General features: G+C 41.9%; 1 protein-coding gene across 4 annotated transcripts in view; it reads right to left on the bottom strand.

Annotated features, from left to right (window-relative positions):
- The window catches only part of trappc9 (trafficking protein particle complex subunit 9), a 213790-nt gene that overhangs the window by 75238 nt on the left and 116309 nt on the right, over window positions 1-22243 (bottom strand). For all 4 annotated transcript variants that reach the window (XM_084563278.1, XM_084563281.1, XM_084563280.1 and 1 more), the window contains one exon: window positions 13966-14076. In XM_084563278.1, coding sequence (XP_084419404.1) covers window positions 13966-14076 — 111 coding nt within the window. The remainder of the gene's footprint in view (window positions 1-13965; window positions 14077-22243) is intronic.

The raw sequence follows: 22243 nt of genomic DNA, 5'->3' as shown, positions 1-22243 counted from the left end.
ACCCTCCTCCCTCCATGACCCCTCCACCTTAACTCTCCACCCTCCTCCCTCCATGACCCCTCCACCTTAACTCTCCACCCTCCCTCCCTCCATGACCCATCAACTTCATCTCTCCACCCTCCCTCTCACCCTCTGTCCCTCAATGAACCATCCACCTTAACTCTCCACCCTCCTCCCTCCATGACCCCTCCACCTTAACTCTCCACCCTCCCTCCCTCCATGAACCATCAACTTCATCTCTCCACCCTCCCTCTCACCCTCTGTCCCCCAATGAACCATCCACCTTAACTCTCCAACCTCCCTCTCTCCCTCCATCAACCCTCCACCTTAACTCTCCACCCTCCCTCCCTCCATGACCCCTCCACCTTAACTCTCCACCCTCCTTGACAACTCCACCTTAACTCTCCACCCTCCCTCCCTCCACGACTCCACCACCTTAACTCTCCACCTTCCCTCTCTCCATGACCCCTCCATCTTAACTCTCCACCCTCCCTCCCTCCCTCCATGACCCATCCACCCGATCCACCTTAACTCCACCCTCCCTCCATGACCTAATCCTGCCCCCCCATTATAAACCATTAAAAACTACTTAACAATTTCAATAAACAAATACAACTGCAACGCATTCTAGTTATCTTTACATGTTAATGTTAGTGTTGTTGTAATTTGCACTTCCAATTTCCAATGGGTGTAGTATGGAAAGGAATGCTTTTTAAGGAATTAAACCAAACATAACAGCAGAGAAAAGAGTATTTCATTCACAGCATATCAGACTTAATGGAAAATCTGCTAGATAAAGATTTTTCTCCGTAATAACAGCAAATTTTAGATGTGATTTGATTTGTCGGAGTAGTCGTATTACCCGTTAACTCAGAGTCCTTTTTAGGCTTCAGCGCTACACATTAAAACCAGCGTTACAGTAAAATAATGACTCTGCTAAAGACCTTCACAAAGTCAAGTAATTGTGCTGTGCTTACTGATGCACTACAACAACTCTAGTGTACAAAGTGTTATTTGAAATTTCATAACTACATCTATAGAGGGTAAAATAACATTGATTATTAACAGTGTGGATTTTTTATGAAAAAGAGACAAAGGTTGAATCATTCAGAGTAGATTCATAATTATTTTGTGTTGATAATAGAGTTTTTCTCATTTATTTATTCACGTCTGTACAATGAATAAATTAGAATTCCTGGAGCCGAACACTGGAGCCAAACATTGTTATAAACCAGGTCACTAAACAATTGATTATTTTTTTTTTTCTTACAGGTCATTCTTGCACAAATAAATCTGCTTTTTGCACTGCCTTATTTTGCACAAACCACTACCTCACTATCTTATAGTTTCAGTTCTTATAGTTTTTAAAGTTTTAGCAATTATTTATTTGTAAAGTTTTTCCATCACCACACTGTACATACAGAATGTCTAGAACAGAATAGTTCTGTTTTTCTTTGTATATTTTTCAGAGTGTTGTTATTTTTTGTATATATTTTTCAAATTTGTATTGTGTTTTTTGGTAATTCTGTCAAATTCATTATTGTTTTTTGTATGTATTTTTGCCGCACTACTGTGACAAGGTAGTTTCCCATACGTGGGATAAATAAACATGTCTTGTGTCTCATGGCAAACTTTAAATTGCTCAAATGGCGGTTTGAACTCCATTTTTAATAGCACGCTTAAAAGGCGGCGTAAAGACGTTGCAATATAATTTTAAAGCAAGTCTATGGCACAGCAGCAGTATGTGCAACCAACGCCACATCCAGCCCATAAGCACAACAAGAAAAGCTTTTTACAAAGGCGAGAGAGCATTATGTGGAAGAGCTCTCCCACTACCACTCCCACATCTACTTTCTCCGTTGATTTGATTGTGGAGTCTTTCAGGGATTGCGCCATATCTGGACACTAATCTAGCCTATTACAAAGCTTTTAATGACAACCTGTGTGGGTCAGCGTGGAACATCTCTAGGCCCAATTCCCAGTCCATTTCACTTCCCTGCAACACTTCATACAGTTCCTCACTGATAACAGATAGAGTGGCTTTTATTTCCCTGACTGAAAAAGGTGAGAAGAGACAGACGGATGGACAGACAGACAGAAGGGTGAATAGATTTTACCCAAATGTATCAAAGCGGTAAGCAGTGATTTGGTTAGCGTTACATCTGCACAAATAAGCAATATTATTTGTGTCTCACAATGAATGAGCCTGACTCTTACACATGCTGTGTCTGCACAACGCACAAAGCAAGGTTCTAGTGTGCTCCGTGCTATTTCTGTGGCTTTGCTGAGCTATGGGTGTTTGAATAGATCTCATCAAAAAATTACAGTTCAGTGAATAATATGTTGGATGAATAACACTGAGAAACTGAATGAAACTCCATATATACAAACTGCTTTGAATGGAATGGCTAAACACAACAAATAACTGTAATAACTGTCAACCAACGCTGAGTCCTACAATACACATTTTCATGAAAATAATTTGCATTGTCAGATGTGTTTTGGAGGAAATGTATGCAGTCAATAGCAGAGTTTTTTCAGTCCAAAAAGATTGTTATGCTTTTTTTTCCTACCGCAACAGGGACAAACAGTTGGCTATACAAAGCTTTGGAGTTCGACAGTGGAAACAGTCCTGCAGCCCACGTAATGTTAGGCTACGTAAACTCTTGGTTAAAAATAAGAAACAATTACAGCTCCTGAAAGGTTAAGAGGACAACAGCAGGGCTTCACCTGGCTGACTCACACTAGAAATCTACTGAACAGAAATATTTTTTGTAAGCTCAGCGGGACAAAGTCAGCAGTAGTTTCACGTATTGATTCACACATGTTATCTAGTGGGTAAAACAAGATTGCCCGTGGTGACTCTGGGAGCCAATCATTAGAAAAACCATAAAAAAACAAGCTCGGAAAACATAAAAGGCAGGAGATGAACATATGTCTATGGAGATTTACTTTCCTAAGCACGCTAAAGAAAAGTGTAAAAGAAAGTGTGTTGGGTTAGTCCGGTGAGAGACAGACATTCAAAATGTGGCCTTCTTAACAGATCATAATCTTTTCCCTAACCATATATACAGTGCTGCCTAAAGGTTAGCTAAATATCATGTGGACAAGCCAGAAGACGACAGGGTAAATCTTTTGTGGACAGATGAGAGCAAAGTAGAATTGTTTGGTTTAAATGTTTGAGGGTGAAAAATAAACAGGCCACTGCATTCCAGCATCAGAACTCCATCCCGTCTGCGAAACAGTAGGGTGGTAATATCCTCGTTTGGGCCTGTTTTGCTGCATCTGGGCCAGGATGGCTTGCCATCATCGATGAACAAATTAATTCTGTATTATACAAGCCAGTTCTAAAAGAAAATGTCAAGACATCTGTCCATAAGATGAATCTTAAGAGAAACTGGGTCACGCAGCAAAAAAACGGCCTCAAGCACACAAGTCGTTCTACAAAAGAGTCGTTAAAGAAGAACAACATGAATGTTTTGGAATGGCCAAGTCAAAGTCTTCACCTTAATCTAATTGAAATCTTGTGGAAGGATCTGAAGCAAGCAGTTCATGTGAGGAAACCCACCAACATCTCAGAAATGATGCAGGCCCGTATTGAATGGGGTAAAATTCCTCCAAGCCACTGTAGACGACTGATCAGCAGTTACCAAAAAAGCTTAGTTGCTGTTATTGGTGCACAGTGGGGTCACACCAGATACTAAAAACAAGGGTTCACTCACTTTTGCGCCTCACAGATTATATGTACAAATGACTAATTTTCTGGAATAAAGAAATGTACAAGTACAATATTTCAGTTTAATATGTCACTTGTTTATACACAGTAGTAGCTGTGGGAAATGGCCAAGCCAAGATCCTGTGGGACCCTCGACAATCGTGATGGCCAAACAACAAAATACTGTAGCGGTGGACAAACTAAAGAGCAGGGCCAGGGAGATAGATGTAGCATTACAGAGTGATGGTGATAACCTCGGGAAGGGGGACACGAGAAGGTAAAAAAATGCTTGCGCTAAAATTGAAGAAATCTTCATAACAGCATTCCTGAGATATCGTGCTCATAAGAATGAGGTGGATGCAACCGTAACCTCGACCTTTGACTACTTAATTATAATAATTTTAATCACAGCAAACATTTATGCCAAATTTAAAGAAATTGCCGTTCCTCAAACATGGGTGGGGCAAGTTGTCTGTCTGTCCGTATGTACAGACAGTACGTACAGAGAGAAGGACAACGTGACACCTCCAGCCATGGCTGCTGCCATGGAGAAAGTAAAAAACATTCTATAAAAAAGTTGTTTATTCCAATTCTTACTGTGGAACTGTGGAAAAAAACAAGAGAAAATCCTGTACATGAAAACATATTCAAACGCAAACTCACAGCTGTGGACAATTCACCTGACAAGCATGTCTTTGGACTGCAGCACAGACACAGATCATCTGGAAGAAATCCATGCACACATGGGGAGGAACCACACAAACTGACAGTTTTGAAGCCAGGACCGCCAAGTTATAAGATAACGCTGTTTACCTCTGAACCAGCTGAAGAATATGATTAAATATTTGCAGTAGTTTCAGCACCTATCTTATTTGAACAGGGAACAGTGAAAGCAATTTCGGGATCTCTCGGAAGATACTGGGAAGAAAAAAAAAAAAGGAGAATCACAAAAGAACAAAAGAATCAAGCAGCGCTCTACAGTATTAAGGCGCATGCTGCTGTACATGTTAGCAAGGTCTGCAAATGTTTTCATTTTTTTTCTGCCCCACCCCCGCCTAAAAAAAAAAAAAAAAAAACATCTAATAGCAATCCAGGCCTGCATCGCAAAATATCATCTTGTCCACCGGCTGTGACTTCTGACACGATATTGCTAATTACCGCCATCCTGCAATAAGCTGTGGCACTGAAGCCTTTTTTAATGGCAGTAATAACACCGGCTTAGGGATGAGACGGTCACAGTGAAATGACCCCTTCCTAATTAAATGCTGTGTTGCCTCAGACCAAAAGTACATGATAATCACATTAAAGCATACGGGGTCGCTTTCATCGAACCCCCGAGAAGCCATGAATCATTTCAACTGCGAGCTCTATAAACTCATCCCTCTCTGCTTCAAACACCTCAGAGCTGTGCACATTCACGAGATGTGATCTACAGGAAAAAAAACAAAAAAAAAAAACAGCAGAATATATTCCAATAGTCCCGATGATGTCAGCGGCGGCAGTGCTGACGCTTTATATCATTTTCAGCGCCGCCAGTGAGATTAAAGATATTTAGCCTGTTTGTGGGAGATGTTGTGTAGGTTTCTTGTGGCGTGACAACTGCGGACTGAGAATCCTGCGAGCGACGTACACTCTTAGGATTAAACCTTCCACGGCGTATTACCATACAGCAAATCGCTTGCAATCAACGTTTCATCAGAACCTTCTTGCATCTTTTTTTTTTTTCCTTTTTCACAGCCAGTGATCGTGTTATGCCACGAGAGAGAAGCTGGGAGAGGAGAACATCGCGAGGGAGAGTGCGTCCATGTGTGTGTGTGTGTGTGTGAGTAGGTTTTCACAAAGAGGGTTATTTTTAGCTCACGTGCGAGAGCTTAAGGGCGGAGATCCATGGAGGCCTGTGCAGAGGCAGGCGAGAGCAACAGTCTATTTTTAGACTGCGGCTGACTTCGTGTAACCCTTTGTTTGCAGCGGCTGCAGAGGCAGCGCTGCTTCAGCCATTAACTTCTCGCTCAGTGTGATGAGCTCGGCTAAAAACGAGCGGACCCCTGCAGCCCGTGGCGGCATGCGGACGGGCGAGGAAGAACGCTTCTGTGCAGACAATCTTTTAATGCACGTGCCGTCATTAAAATTGAGGCTTCGTGCGCCATTACGAAAGCCGACAGTGTGTGCTATTTTTGGTGCTGCTGTTAAACACCAGGGCATTATTTTGGCGGGCTTTTGCCGTTATTAGACAGCACATTGGAGAGAGGCAAGGCTTCGGGGGGAGAAGGGACTGACATGCAGCTAAAAACCCCGGCTGAATGTGATTTTCAGGGATGCTGCAGCTTGTACATTATAATACATTTGTTGCCTACAGCTACATCTGTCTATATGAATATAGCATGGATTCAGTGGAGATTAAATATATTTTTAGAATTCCAATGATATATAAAAATCAACGACTGTGGCAGCTGGATAGAGAGTGACTGTAGCCATATAGTGCTGTATAAGAATGTGTGAGCAGAAAAATATCTCAGAGATCTTGCACCTTAACTAACCCATCCGCAGACAGCCAACAGCACTAAAACGCCCCCTAGGGAACATATTATTTGAGGAAAATGTGAGAGGAGAAGAAGTGAAAACTCTTGCAGACGTTGTGAAAAATGACTGTGGTGAGAAGCCGATTCCCGAGGAGCGGCGGAGCAGCAGCAGATGTACATCTCAGCAGTCAGCTCTCATCTTCGTCAGAACATTGTTCTTGTGCCTAGCACCAAGCAGATGAGAGCATGTATCCATAAGATATAATATTGCTCGAGTAATGAGCGTTACATCATTTTGATGGGGTAGGGGAAAAAAATAAAATTGCAGGCTGTAAGAATATGTACCATGATGATATTCTAGGCCGGGACCGTCGACGATGGGATAACGGACTGCAGACGCATTATGTGCTCTGCTGCCATAAAAAGTAGCACAAGAAGGGGGAAAGGTGGTTACCATGGAAACAAGCTTTGTTTGAAAATCTCATGCAATGAGGCGTGTCTGCCCTTGTGTGCACCGATCCGGCAGACCCAAAAGGCGCGGGGAACGGAGAGGAGACACGGCGAAAAAATGAGAAGCCGCTGCAGCGAGCACTAACTCCCCGCTCGGCCCCAGCCATTACCGACCCGGCTCCGCGGCGATAATGGCGGACGGCAGCGGGGACTAGTCGGTGCCTAGAGGTTGGCGCTGTAATGAGATGTAAACCCTCAAAGGCCCGTTTAAATCCCCGGGGGAGACACAGCTGTGGTGTAGATACAGAGTGGGGGCTGTTGGTCTGGGAGCTACCAGCGGCCGGAGATGAAAAAGACACCAGGGCACGCACACCGATGAAAAACACTGAGCTTTCAGAGATGATGTTAAGCTTAAAAATAACCACCGACCGACTGGTTTAGAAGTGAGAGGAAAGCAACCAAATGTGGAAAAAAACATGTTCATTAATATATCCAGTTAGCTTTTTGAGCAACATCTCTTTCCAGAAAAAAACATGGCAGCTACAGTTGGTGATGTCTTGACGTTACTATGGAATTCCAATACGGAATTTCTAGCACGTTCTACCAAAGAAAAACTGAAGCCTTCTGTGAGTAACTAAAACAACAGGGACACTGTTAAAATGAATATGAATGAATCCTGAATTAGCATTAGTGACTTTCTTTTTATTATTATTAAATTTTCAACTCACACTTTGAAGGCAGGCAAAATCTTCAACATATTAAAATCATTTTTATTGTTCTTTTATGCACAGAAGGCTGTCCTATCTTAGAATAATTAGTTCTTCACTTCAATCCTGATTCTAATTTGTTGGTTGTGAAAAAATTTTGTTTTGAATTTTTAAAGTTTTTTGCTCACGTTTAATTTAAAATTGGAATGAAAGGTGCAGAGAAACCTCCTGGGAGAGCCTGATGACGAGCTGAGAAGGAGCCCATGTCAAGCAGGTGAGCAAGGACATTCTCCGCCTGGTTATATTTATGCAGCCGGCAGCTTCAGACAAGAGGTCCGTGGCTTCCACCCTCCAGTTGTGATAATTTGATACTGTTCAAACACTCACATCAAACCCGTTCTATACAAAGGAATCGGCCATCAAATGACATGACCCGTGGTATTACCGTGTTTAAGATTTCTTAAAATCATTCAGGGGAATGACTTTTCAGTCCGACACCTCGAACAACATTTCTTAATTTTTATTCATACTACGAACAGAAACTTCATTTTATTCCCTCTCATTATAATTTGCTCATTAGATGAAAAACCCGAGTCACAGAAAGGTCAGGGCTGTCTGACAGTGCAGAGGATTGCTCCCCTTTCCTTGAATGAGAGAATATGAAGCAAGTGAGCAGAGCGGCGGTAATTCACATGCTGTTTATGCAAAGCAGACGACCATTACGGCCTGATCATTTCTCTGAGCTCAAGGTGTTTAAAAAAAAAACTATTTCCATGGAGTAATTGTAGGGGGACTTTGTCATTTCACCAAATCCAGAGCTATTATGCATGGTGAATGAATGCAACATTTTACGGAGTCATTATTAAAAATATTATGGTCATTATTTTCCCAGAGAGAACAGGATTCTTGCATTTCCTTTCGTGTGATAATGTGATGTATTTCTTTCAGACTGTCAACATTTCATTATCGATTAGTTGCTGTTAACAGTTTAGTTGAAAATATATACTCAATAGCAACATGGAAGATGACCAAGGAGCAGTTTAAACTGTTAGACAGCACATGATGCATGATGAGTAGTAAGTGGTTGTGGAGGCAGTTTAATGAGAGTGTGTGCTGGCAGCATGTAAAGGCTGCACACATGCGGCCATGCACCCTTCCTCTGGTGCCCGTCGTGCTCACCGTACGTCTTCATTAGGCTTGGACAATGGCTAACAATTTGGCATATGATGATGTCTACTGCAAAATGTCGCAGCGGTTGTTTCATACCGTTGTTTCATGCGTTTAGTCTGCTCCTAAAATAGCTCCAGCCCATTCACAACCCATCTTGGCGTGGACCTTATGTGAAAATCACACAGAGCAAACGCTGAGCAGCTAATTTACTTGCGAAAGTAAAATGATTCCCTGGATGCTAAAGTCAGCATGAAACCACTGATTCATTCCATGTTCCACCTGGCATGAAGTTCAGCGGCGGCTGATAACGTTATTAGGGGCTGAGGTATGTAGTCACGCACCAAAGTATTGCTTTGACCTACTGGATGAAATAACCTGTCATTACCAAAGTTCACCCAGAGGAGGACATGAATGTCTTTCTACGGACAATTTAACTGATAGTCGTAGAGACGGAATCCGCGACCTTCATGGTGGTCATGTGGACTGCATCAAAATAATATGGATACAACCTCTGGGGAGCATGCAGGGTTCAAAGACCCATATCAAAGCTCATTGCATTGGTAAGGCTCGACCAGTCTGACCAGCGTTCTCTGAATTCAAATGGATCTTGGATGTTGCGCAGTCATTTGCTGTATTTAGTGTTTTGAACTTGTCTTTCTCATTCATCAAATGGCAAGAAACTAGTCAGAGCATGGGAGATACGCAAGTATCATTCCACTTTCGTCAAACACCCAAGTAAAGACCATGTCAAGTAGCGGAAAACCAATGGAAAATGCACACGCTTTGTTGCTTCATTATGTAATCACGTTAACCCCAAAGTGGATTAGGGAAATTCAAATGTACAACTCTTTACGCCACAAATGTAAGCCATTCGTATAAAAGAACTCCTTGAAACTTCTAAGAAAAAAAAATCAATCAGGGATCTATCCCCCTTCTCTGTGTTCAAAGCCAACGAGGAGGAAAAGAAATATCGGACTTCGCTGTGGTATTGTCACAGCGGTCTTTGGCAACCTCGTCGGCTCCCAAACATCAAAGTGACCATTCACACTGTGAGGAGCCTCACAATTTTTTCATTAGCCATTAAAGAAGACCGTGAAGGGGATAAAGACCTCGTAAAAAGACATGTCTGCGAATGATATGAGAAGATGAAAGGAGCACTCTGTGGCTCACACACATGTCGCTTCTGCAGGGAGAACACACACCCCGCACACTAAACTTACTGCTCAAACACAACAAGCAAGCTCTTTGTATTTCAGCAACAACGTTCAATACATCTAAATTATCACTTGTCGCTATCTAAAACTAAATGTAGACGAAGAAGAAACACCTTCATGTCTGGAAAAGCCTAAAACTGTTCAATCTCATGTGTTCTTTTCCACGTCAATTTGTCTTGCTTTTCCATCTGTGTCTAAAGAAACAATTAAAAATCATATGTTGTGTTAAAAAAAAAAAAGAGTAGGTGATTGACAGAGTCATTTTTGCGACTGTCGGATAGAAGGCTTAGCTCCCCCAGTCCTGGGTGAAGACTCCAGAAAACATCTTGCGTCTGACACCTCATTCATCATACAACAGGAAAGAAATGTGAAATGACGGGGCCTTCTGATGTCAAGAGGACGCGTTGGAGAGGCAAGCACAATGCGCTCCAGCGGACGGAGATCTACGAGCCCGTGACCCCGTCTCTTTCTGTATGCGGAATCCTACTTCACCCTTAATAATGCGTGCGTACGCCGGGCACATGTTAAAGAAAATGATCTGCGTTTTACCCAAACTGTGCTCGGGAGGAGTAAGGCTGCATCCAATATCCCCCGCCTCGTATGGATATCCACACAAACACTGCATGCTGTGAAAGGAGTCAATACGCTGGATCTGAGCTAATCTTTTGATGTTGAATTCATACATCAGCCGGACGTCAAGAGAAATCTCTGCGGGATGGAATGCACAGCTTGGTGGAGTCAAAGGCAATGGATGTCTCCACGTGGAATGTCAGTCAGACGGGGGGAAAAAAAGATATGTATGTCTACATATATGAATCTGCTGTTGTTACCAGACTTGACAGGTTTCACCTCAGAGGCACAGTGTGTCATATTATATCAGTTTCTAAAGAAGGGGCATTTTTAAATCAATTATAGAGCTGGTACATCATGCACTCTGTCCTCCACTTAAGCTCTTGTATTTATGTAGCGCTTTCCAGCCACAAAGACGCATCTATCCATCCAGTCACACAAGCACGCACGCATTCACACTCTAGTGCACGGGAATGCGGTTGCTCAAGGACACTCTAACATGTGGTCCATCCACCAGGGACTGAACTGCAAACCCTATGGTTCGTGATGAACCCACTCTGCCTACTAAGCCACAAGTCTAGCCAGTCTAGGAGCAGATTTCTGTTTCATTCTATTTTTTTTTTAGTCATATAATCTGCTGTGTTAGCCAGCCAGCGGCGGTTGAAGCACTCTTTCACTTAAGTAAAAGCACTTGAGTGTTATCAGCAACATGTACTTAAAGTATTTATTCTTCAGACAAGAACCCTCTGGATTTGATATATAATGTTAATACCCATGCATCAAGGTTTAGTGGTAGCAGGTGTTTTTATTTTCTTTCAACCTAGGGGTTGAGGCGATCTCTCAAATGTCCCTTAAACAGTTCCTTAAATAAAACCATTTGAGAAGTCAATGAAACTGCAAATACATTTATAAGGTAGTAAGCAGTCAGTCAGGAAGTTCAGGTGCAGTATTTAGCTCTAGGTCGTCTGGATTTTTGAAAGGCGCAGAGAGCCCAATTGCTCCCCAATCACTGCGGTTATGGGAGAAAAACACCAGTCCTGAAGCATAAGAAGACGCTTCGGGTCACATTCACGGGCAACAGAGGTAGAATGCAAGCTATTACACCATCTGAGCAGACACGTGGATTGATTGAAATAGCAGCATACTGTAGCGCTTCTGTCACATGAAAGCGTAACGGGCGTCTGAAGGACCAAGCTGGAACGCCTTCTTTGAAGACATGGCCTGGGGAGGGGCCTGGTCTGAGCTTGACCATGTGTTATAGCTCATAGATTTATCATATGTGGTCTTTCACGTGGTCTTCTGTGATGAAGTAAAACGCAATATTTCTCTCTGAACTCAACCGTTTCAAGTAACTCAAAACTGTACTTCAGTGCAGTAACTGTATTTAGCTGGCTTCCACCATTGCTACTGGATTCGTTTAAAAAAACAGTCACAACATCCGAATATCCGCTCATATTTGTGCAAATTTTGATAGTATTTACAGTCTGCCAGACAAATTCTATATAATGTTCTACAGACAGAACAGCGGGGGGTAAATGGAAAACCAGCATGGGACCTGGAGATTTTGATCTCCAGGAAATGAAAACGGCAGCACGATTGCGTTTTTCATCGGCAGACATTTATTTATACGCGGCAAGATTCGTTAGGGAATGAAATACTCGACAGTATCATAATGAAAAAAAAAATCAGGCCAGGAAAAATACTGATATAATTACGCTGTGATCCCATTGGGGGTATGATTGCAGTTATCATTTGAATTTTAAAAGACACCCCCAGCATCTAAAGGTGACACAGGTAGTGTTCATTTGAGCTACTTTTCACTGGAAGTTGCTTATTTACAACACTTTAACACCTTTGTTGAGGGCAGCAAGCTACACGCGCTCAGAAGAAGTAGCTTAAAACAGTGAAACTATTTTGACTCAAAAATGTCACCTGATAAATAAATAGCACAGAAATAACTTATAGCATTTATTTATTTGCATTCTGTTGATCCTGTGATGCCTTGGTCAACATAAATTTCAAATTTTAATATCAGTATCGTTTAACAGATTGAATGGCTGATGTGCGCCTTTAAAGAAAGGCTGTTTTTTTTTGCAAATACACTTCAATCTAATCATATATTTTTGAAACAAATCATTTTAGTCTATCCGTTTTCAGTTCAGAAAAGAGCACTCAGCTAAATTAAACTGTATTTCGATATTTTTTAGATATTGTTACTGTTATTGAAGTTAACAGTAACAGTAACAAATGCTGCCAAGCTTGTTGATTGTCACAAATCATTGCTGCACAGGAAAGATTATTTGGAAAGAGCTGACTGAGTTGTTTGCCTGTATTTGAGAGAGGAAAAAAAAAAAAAAAAAAAAAGCCTTCCCGCCCCCTAATTCCCCTCAAATAATAACATTCCACCCCTACGGAGAGAGGCCTGTGAGTCACCGGCAGTGCACCTCCGCTCATGGCCAAGGATGCTATGGAGAGACAGCTCTGACAGGAATTACAATTTGCCACTTCCCAGTGAATCGACATGCCGCGCAGGAGAGCGAGAGAGGCCGACGTAATCTACAGAAACAATGAAAGCGAGCGCGACGGTGTACTGTATGGGCACGAGCGCAGGTATGTCTGAGTGAAAAGAGAAAAACAGGAGAGGCATTTAAGGATACGAGTGATTTGGAGATAAACTGAACTTGTATTTCACGAAACCAACATCCACCTTTTTTTTTTTTTTTTCATTCCTAGCGGGGAACGTTAAAAAGAGAAACCCAGACTAATGGAATTCTTTTAGCTGAACTCGCAGCATCTTATAAGGAGGGGTGACGAAGGGTTATTGCTGCTTTTACAGTCTGAGGCCAATGAAGCTGGGGAGGATGAAAAAATAGAAAACTCCATCATAAAATATGTTTGGTAATAACTGTCCAACGTGCCACATACAGCAAAACAAACAGATCAGTCTCTTTTAGAGCACAAAAGTCGGAATGTTCAAAATGTAAATGAAGTCCGCAATCAATACATAATGAAAAAGTTTGACTATAGTTAATCATAGGAAGAAGTCTTACAAGAAAGTTTTGAACCTCAAGTCATCTGAGTAACACGTACCTGCTGGTGATCACTACCAGTGTTTATATTAAAAGAAAGAGGTGACTGTTCATGAGCTGCCTGGGTTCAGTCCCTCACTGTGTTTAGATATTAGAATATGTCCAGATGTGGCAATCGGAGGTGTTCACAGCTGCTTAACGCACATTTTGTTTTAAAACAATTCTAATATAAAGCATGCATCACAAATTAATTCATCAAGATCAACTAAAATATGTTAATCGGGCCCATATTGCTCATGAACAGGCCAATACACAAACCTGCTAGTAGGCGAACTTCTACATTTTCACAACATTTGAACCGCACAGATCCACGTGTGCAGCGATTAGGAGGCGGGAAACCTTCAGGCAACAGACAGCAGTAAAGTGCACCTGCTGTGAGGTCATGAAATATTGCTTGAATGCCTCAAGAAAGAGTAATAGAAAAAACAAAACAACCTAGGGAGACATTTTGCTTGGAGCTACCGCCGTATGGGAAATAATAATAGTAAAAATCTGTCTACCTGTATACGGAGATAGAAACTTTCCACTCACCTCTGGCACTCACTGGCATGGAGAACCAGGTCCTGGTTGTTCTTGGCACTGACAGTGAGCTCATGCTCTGTTGGGTTGAAGATGTCTAGCAGGAGATGACACTGGCGGGTGCTGTGGACACAAGACACGAGATTTGAGTGTATGCACAGAACATATAAGACGATGTGATTCTGTTTTGCATAAGCTTATCCTGTGATACTCTATTGCACAGTATTAAACCAACATTTCTTTATCCATTATACACAGACGCAGAACAAAAAGCCTACCATCCCTCCTGTCCCATATGTTGCCCGCATAACCTATGCATGGCGACTTGTTTATGCATGAGGTTACAATTACTTTCTAAAAATACACGCCACTGCCAAACGCGCGGCACACAGCGAACGCATGAGATCAAGAGAAGACGCGGCGTGAAGTGCTCATCAGTCCTTGTCATGACATCAAAGGTGGCGGCGCTTTCATCAGGCCCACAGGCCTCGCTGGAGCAGGTCATCTCCCACATCATCCCGGGCCTGCTTTTCTCATGCAGATCATAAGAGGGCCAATTTGTGATTTAGATCAAGACAGGGGGGGATGACGCTGGATTTTCAAAGAGTTAATTTTAACCCACGAGTAGGTGTTTTTTCCCCCCCTTCAGTAATGACAGATAAAAGGAAGGGACACCTCGAAACAGAAACAGGGAACAGACAGTCCAGTGCAGACATACATAAATAGTTTCTGCAGGTGGAAGAGAAGAATGTGACACAATTCTATGGAACAGCCAGCACGTGAGATATGTTTGTGTAATTTTCCACAGACCCTTTTGTACAGAACAAAGCTAACATAGTTGTCCTGACATATACAGCATTATAAGAAGTGAAAACACATGCGGAAAAGATTCTATATACGATGTATGCACGTACACGTTCTGAAAGAGTACGAAAACAAAGTGGACCGAGGTAAGTTAAAACAGGAAATGAGCAGCAGTTGATGGATGAATGGAAATATTTAGCTCTGGGGTAGTGTGGCAGGCCGTGGTACATAAAACATTGTATTGAGGCCGTGGAAAAAAAATATAAGAAAGAGTGCATTAAAATTTAAAGACAGACTCATATTTAAAGGCTGTTCGCTGCAGGGGTCGCATTTATTTCCATTCAAAAAAATCAACCAGACACGGACGCTGCCCTGGAGGGTGCTCAAACATTTGGATACAGCCGTAGCCATTTTCCATGTTGTCTTTGAAACGCAACAAAAGATTAAAGCGGAGGGATATACAGCATTCTCCACAGTAATTACAATAAATCAGACTGCACAGAAAGAGTGGATTCTATTTAGTGAATAGAACACAAGTGTAAAAAAAAAAAATAAAACAATCCTTTTTGTGAATTAAATGCTGCCCATCGTCGCAGCTTTCCACCAGTCCACAACAACCCCCCTCCAGTTCTTTGCCTCTTAAATCTCAGGGTTAATGGAGGCTTTAGTTGGGCTCGCCCAAGTCCCTAATAAACTGCTGTGGCAATTAAAGGAGCATATTTTTTAAGGCCTACCCATGTTTCTTTGATTGTCTTGTTGTCTTTGCTGGCGGACATGATTAACGGGTGGAACGGGGCGAGGTGCTGATTTATAGGCCGAGGCGTTTAGCAGAGGTGATCAATCAGACCACCGAGTTAAGAAACATAGCCTCATTGCTCATGTGCTAAGTACCCAAGATAAACGGAAAGAACAGACACAGGAATATAGGCATAGCCGGTGTGGACTTGCACCTTTAGATTTAAAAGCAAACACAGCGTGAGCCTAAAATAACGCAGAACAGCGGGGGACAGCTTCATTCAAGAAGTGTTGCTGGGGCCACTGCAGAATGTCTGCAGACCAAAGCTGGAGATTAAGCTTTTGAACTAGCGGGAACGGAATCATAACACTGAATCATTTTGATAAGTATTCTGCTGAGCTACTACACGGGGCACTGAGATCTAAGCTAAATAAATAATTCAGAACCACCAATAGGGTTTCAAACTATTTGTCTCCGTTTCAGCCTGTGAATTTTTACACAGTTCCACATGAGACGGAGAAGGGAACAAAATTATCCCCAGTGTTTCAAAGTGAACACGTATCGAACCTGCCTCTTTGTTCACAGTGTTCAAAGCAAAACGTCCATCAATGAAATATCAATACCGGTGCCTTATGTACATTTAATGAAGCTCAGAATAAGTCTGACTTCATGTGCTGCTTATGTGTGGAAACCCGTATCCCTGGGAATTGTAAATGTGGCGGAGATTCACTCCATCCTACACGAGTACGTGAACGCAATCTGTGAAAAGATCATTTATTTTAAAGAGACAGTTGCGAACACAGAAGCCCTCTCCCGCAGATCATTTCAGGTACAGCTGGTGGTGTGCCTTTTGTGCCAAAAGCGAGTTAATGAATGCCACCGTCTATTCTGAGAACTCTACAACGCTAACAAATGAACCACGAGGTCAGCATCACGCTCTTATTAATTTGAAGAACCCTGTTGGAGTGGACCGACTCTCTAAACCTGCCAGAGATTTCTCTGCCACCATGGACACAAAAGAACATCAATACAAAACCAGCAGCGCAGCTATGAAGGGCCACAGGCCGATTATCTTTGTTCCTCCGCACGCCGTGAAAAAAAAACCAAATGTGTTCGACTGATTGGGCCTCAGCGGGGGACACTGTTATGGTAAGGTAGTGGGGTAGTAAAAATGGCAACGGGCAAAAATGCGAAGATCAATAGAGCTCGGCCCACACCTCAGTTAATCCTGCAAACCTGGATCAATAAGTGCTGATTGTACAGGCGTACAGTGGCACAAGAACGTGACATATTCACTACACACAAAATGTAATGGCCTTAATTAGCCTTGCTGGATTTAGAGTACTGCCAATGATGGGATATTTTTAGCTGCAGGAGCCAATAAAGGAATCTACTTTTACGACCACACTGAAAGGTGTAGCTAGTGAGAAAAACTGCTTAAAAAGTAAATTCTGGTTTGACAGAATGTGCATCGTGTGCATTAACTCATTAAAAATCACTCACTAAAAGTGAGTTCACTTGAAATCATATTCTCCTCCTTTAACAGCGTGTGTAGACACAAAAAACTGTAACAAGTTAAAAAATTGGAGATATTCATGGGGTACAGGTACGGATAGAAATGAAGCAAACATGGCCGATCAGAACCCCCCCCCTTCCCCAAAAAACAAACTGAGGGAAAGAGACTTTTCCTTGGCTGGCTTTGTCCTTTAAAGACAGACAACCCAGCTTAAACCAGACAGTGGGAACAATATTCTTTTTCTGCACAGAAACCTCAAGGGCAATTAAATGTCAGCACAAAGAGTAGCAACATAGTCGCAGATTGATTCTGCGAAGGCTATGGTTAATTATGATTTGAATACAATCCTCGAATAAAAGGAAATGAGACTTTAAAGGGAAGGGCTTTGTGTTTAATCACGGGTCTGGTCTGGATTTGATAATTGCAGGTCGGTTCTGCTGGTGAGCTTTGTGGGAGCGGGCGGCTGTAAAGCCCGGCCCGTGGAGGACTCTGGTCGAGCTGTCCTTGAGATGTTTCGCATTCAGCACAAAACAATGGCGAGGGAGTGGAATTATATCGGCGGCGCTTAAATCATCCAAAGATTCAACGGCAATATTTCTATCCTGGAACTCTACATAGTCAATAGGGAACTGATGTCAAAAGTTTATATAAAGTTTATTTCTTTGGTGGAAAGTATCAGTGGAATCTGTCAGTTGTAAGATGGCACATCATTTCCTCCAAACAGGACCTGCAAGGTGTTAAAATTACTCACAGAGCTATGGGTGATAAACAGGATGCACTTTCACAAAAACAGATCGGAGGATCAGTTCATTTGCCCCTGCAGAGCAATGCATTTTTTTCCAGGGTAACACAATGTTGAGTGAATGGGGTTTTAACGGGTCCCTCTAAAGTATGCATCACTGAGTATTTCACACATCACGGCTCTCCGTCACTTTCCTTAACAGATCTGTCACCTCACATATGGCCTGACGCCGTAAAGAAGGTCCTCTGCGTGCTGAGGGAAAATGGCCAATGAATTGTGTCATAAACGTCACGAGAAAAAGGTCAGAGGATGCAAATTGTAGAATCGGGCAACGTACACACACACACACTTCTTGGAAACTGGATTTAGCTGGCATTTAAATATTATATAGAGCAGATATGTTTTCACTGGCCTGAAAAAGAACCTTGATATGTATTGATTGGTCCGTGAAAATGTACTTCTCAGTTTGTAAAGTAAGAATAAGCAAGGGAGAAAGTAATATCTGTATTGCATATAGGAAGAAAAGGGTATGAACATATATATTGAGGCAAAATAAGAATTTTGAGGGTCGTCCACACCAAGTCATGAGACAGATAAACAGAAGCAAGGCAGAAAAGAAGGAATGGATCAAGATCAAATTCACTCTAAAAATTCAAGAAAGTTATATCTCAATTTTCTTTTTGTCTGTATTAAAGTTAAATACCAGGTCTTGATCCATCTTGGCAAAGCATTCAATCTATTTTTCAGCTAGAACTGAAGATTATATCCTGCTCCTCCAATTCAACCTCTAACAATTCATCGCTTATAGTGGAGCAACACAGGCTTCTTAAAGCAACCTTTTTGGTTTGTTTTTTTTTTCTTCGAGTTGCTGGTTTAAAGTTTTGCTTTATATTAGCAAACTTCACAAGGTAACTGAATATGTCCGTGCTGTTTCAAGTAGAGGAGTTATGAAATCAGAAGCAGTGAGAAGGAGAAAGAAAAAGGCAGATGGCTTTTGAAAAACCAAACAAATTGAATCTGGAAAGTCAGACAGAAAGCAAAACGAAGGAAGTAGAGAAGCAACAATGCCATCCATTTGAGTTACCCTCCAAGAAATACTTTCTATGTGGAACTTAAAATGTTTATGTTTTAAGGCAGAGAAGCCTTGATAAGTGTTGATTGAGGCCTGTAACACATACACTGATCAGGCATAACATTATGACCACCTTCCTAATATTATGTAGGTCTCCCTTGTGCCTCCAAAACAGCTGTGACTCATCAGAGAATGGACATGGGCCTTCTGAGGGTGTCCTGTGGTGTCTGGTAACAGAATGTTGTTAGTGGGGGCCTTTGGGTCCTATGGGTTGAGGGGAGGGGCCTCTGTGGATCATCCCACAGATACTTGATCAGGTTGGAATCTAGTGAATTTGGAGGCCAGGCCAGGTTTTTGAGTTGTTCCTAAAGCGTTTGTGTGTATGTGTGTGTGTCAGGCTACATCCTGCAGGGGATGGCTGCTGCCATCAAGGAGTGTCATTGCTATGGGGTGGGGGTGTCTGGTCTGGTCTAGGTGGGTGCTACATGTCTAAGTAACATCCACATGAATGTCAGGTCCAAAATATTCCCAGCAGAACATTGGATTGTCACAAGATGGTCAATTGTATTCACTTCTGCTGTCAGTGGTCATAATGTTGTGGCTGATTGGTGTAAGTATCATACTGTATATTTAAATGCGCAACATTATGCACACAAAGTGGTGACATTCTCTAGAGAGTGGGAGCGGAGGAGGAAAAAAAAGCCAAAGGAGGAAGTGATAGTAAAAGGAGATGGTAAGAAACTGACATGGAACTAAGGCCTGTCCTTGAGCGAAAAGAAGTGAAACAATGTGAAGAAAAATACAAAAGTATGGAAAAGATAAGCAAGATTAAAAAAAAGAAAGAGACTCACGGAACAAAGCAGAAGCTGAGGTGGTAGGAGAGTGAGTTCAGCCTTGGTGAACTCTCACTCATGAGACTGCACTACAACTGCAAACTATTTTCATAGTGCTGACTTTCCAAAATGGTGGCAGCTGTCCTATTATCAGTGCTGAAAGTATAACCCAGCACTGATGAGTGAGCTAGTTGACAAAGGGTGCCTCACTGGGCACTGATGGTAGACGAACGGAGGGCAGGAAAGAGGAAAAAGCTAAGGAAAACAGAATGAGAACAGAAAGAAGGGTCACAGTGGCAGAGAGTGACAGGCAGCTTTATCTTTCTGAAACTGGATTTTTCCTGAGGCGCTGTGAGATTTGTTTTTTCTTTGCCTGCACCTGTTGGATATTTCAGGGACTTGCTTTGAATCTCAGGAGAGGCAGAGCAGGAGCCATCACTGCCGGTCCAGCAGTGCACTTCAATTTTGGACCAAAGATTAACTGCATTTTATGCCACCCTCTTACTGAGAGCAGGTCGTAAGGGATTTCTTTTTCAGCATTTGATGCATTTATTAGATAGCAACATCAGGTGGACACTGGAAATAAGGTAGAGAGAGATGCAACAATGGTTTACTGGTTTGATTCAAAATCAACATCAGCATTTTGGTGTGTCCAACACACCTGTCTCAACAAACATTATCCAACCAGTAGAAACAACTAGCTACACAGAGAGCTAACAATTACTGATTATGTAACTGAAGACAGAAGCAGCTATATACCGTTTATATTTAGCCAAATGAAGCAAGTTGATAGGGTGACGCGCCACAGTACAGATGGACAATGACCCAGAACATACTGTGAAAGCCACTCAGGAGATTCTGAAGATACAACCTGCAATGGCTGACCAAATCTCTACCCTACTGAGAAGACAAACCTAAAGGGAGAAAGCCTGAACAAAAGGCATGGCAAAGTGGAACAAACGAATACGATGGATGGCATAACCTAAAAATAAATTATTTTAGCCAGAGTGGAAGGATTAACAATATTGTTTTACTGTGATTTAAGCCATAATTTAACTGTCATGCCCTACAGCTGGTACGCAGAAAGATCTCCCCTTCAGCTGATGGCTGCAGGTATATGTTCCATCAACAGTCTCTAACTGGACATTGTCGAAGCCTGATTACAGAAAATGAAACCTACTGGTTACCTTGATTAAATCTTTGGTAACCAGGACGTTAGCTGTTGCTAAATGACTGCACACACTTCTTTCTGCTTTTTGTGCCAGGGAAAATCATCAGCAGTGTTGGACACTGACTTCCTGCTGTATTAAAATCTTATGAAAAAGCACAGAAATTAAAACTTACACCAATTTCTGAGAATAACATGTGATTTTATCAATGAACACAAATTACAAGGTTCACATTTTCTACTACAAAAGATCTCAGACTGCAAAATAATACACTTCATAATGTGATAAGAGCAGAATATTCGGTGGTTGTGCAAATCCATCGGTTAAATTTGTGATGTGTAATAATGATGCAGTTTGTTGAGCACATTTAACCTTCCAAGTATATAACCCGGACAATAATATAGCCCATATGAGAATATAAGCTTCCTCCTGGGAGATTCTCCTCTTTTCGTCTCCAGTCCATTACCAGACTATCGCTATGTTACAGTTGGGAGAGCAGTGCTTTTATAGGGAACTGAGAGGAGGCAGTGTTATGGGCCATGACTATTAACCCGTGCCCAGCAATGATTCAAAAGAAGAAGGAAAAAAATATATATATATCAAAAATAATATTTTTCCCTATTGGTTCCTGGCTATAGTTTATATGAAATATATCTGAAAACTGATGGAAATCGTGGACATGTGAACAGCTTGATCTACATTCAGTGCAGGTCTTTCTCAGCCAAGGTGGGTTCCTTATAGGTGTGTGTTTATTTTATATACGCTGATATACAAAAGAATCTCATCTCATTAAGTACCAGCAATCTGGACCACTCAGACAATTGTCATCTTGCATTTGTGCTTCACACTTGTGGACTTGTGGCTTTTTACTTAGACTGATTGTGATGCCTTTTTAATGTGGACTATGGCTGTAACTTTTATTTTACTAGGTGATAGTAGGGCTGTCAGAGTTAGCACAAATACCTTTTAAGATACAATTAGCACACCCATGGTACGACCTCGGCCTGACCGTAGTTGGGGGAGTGATCAAAGCAGCACTGATGCAGTGGAAAGCAAGCAGCGTCTGAAGTGTGGTCGTGATACTGTCATTTTAAGCTGTGGAGGGCATTAATGTGCCTTGTAGTGTCAAAACTGCCAAAAATCTGGGGATACTTAACAAGTATCCACGGTCCTCTAAACAAGGCACAACTTAAATTCGTGGAAATTGCTCTAAGTGTGGCCAAGAAGTGCATTGCGGTGTCATGGAAATCTGATTCCCCTGTGCTTATTGACAAGTGGACTTGTGAGATGAATAGATGCATCCCCCTCGAAAAAAAATCACCTATTGTCTGAGAAAACAATATAACAACTTCTTGAAAATTTGGCAGCCATATTTAGACCATATCAGTACATCTCTTACACCAACTGCTTAATATGAC

This window comes from Chelon labrosus, assembly GCF_963514085.1.
Source record: "Chelon labrosus genome assembly, chromosome: 16".
NCBI lineage: Eukaryota > Metazoa > Chordata > Actinopteri > Mugiliformes > Mugilidae > Chelon > Chelon labrosus.
This window is presented reverse-complemented; position numbering and strand designations above follow the sequence as displayed.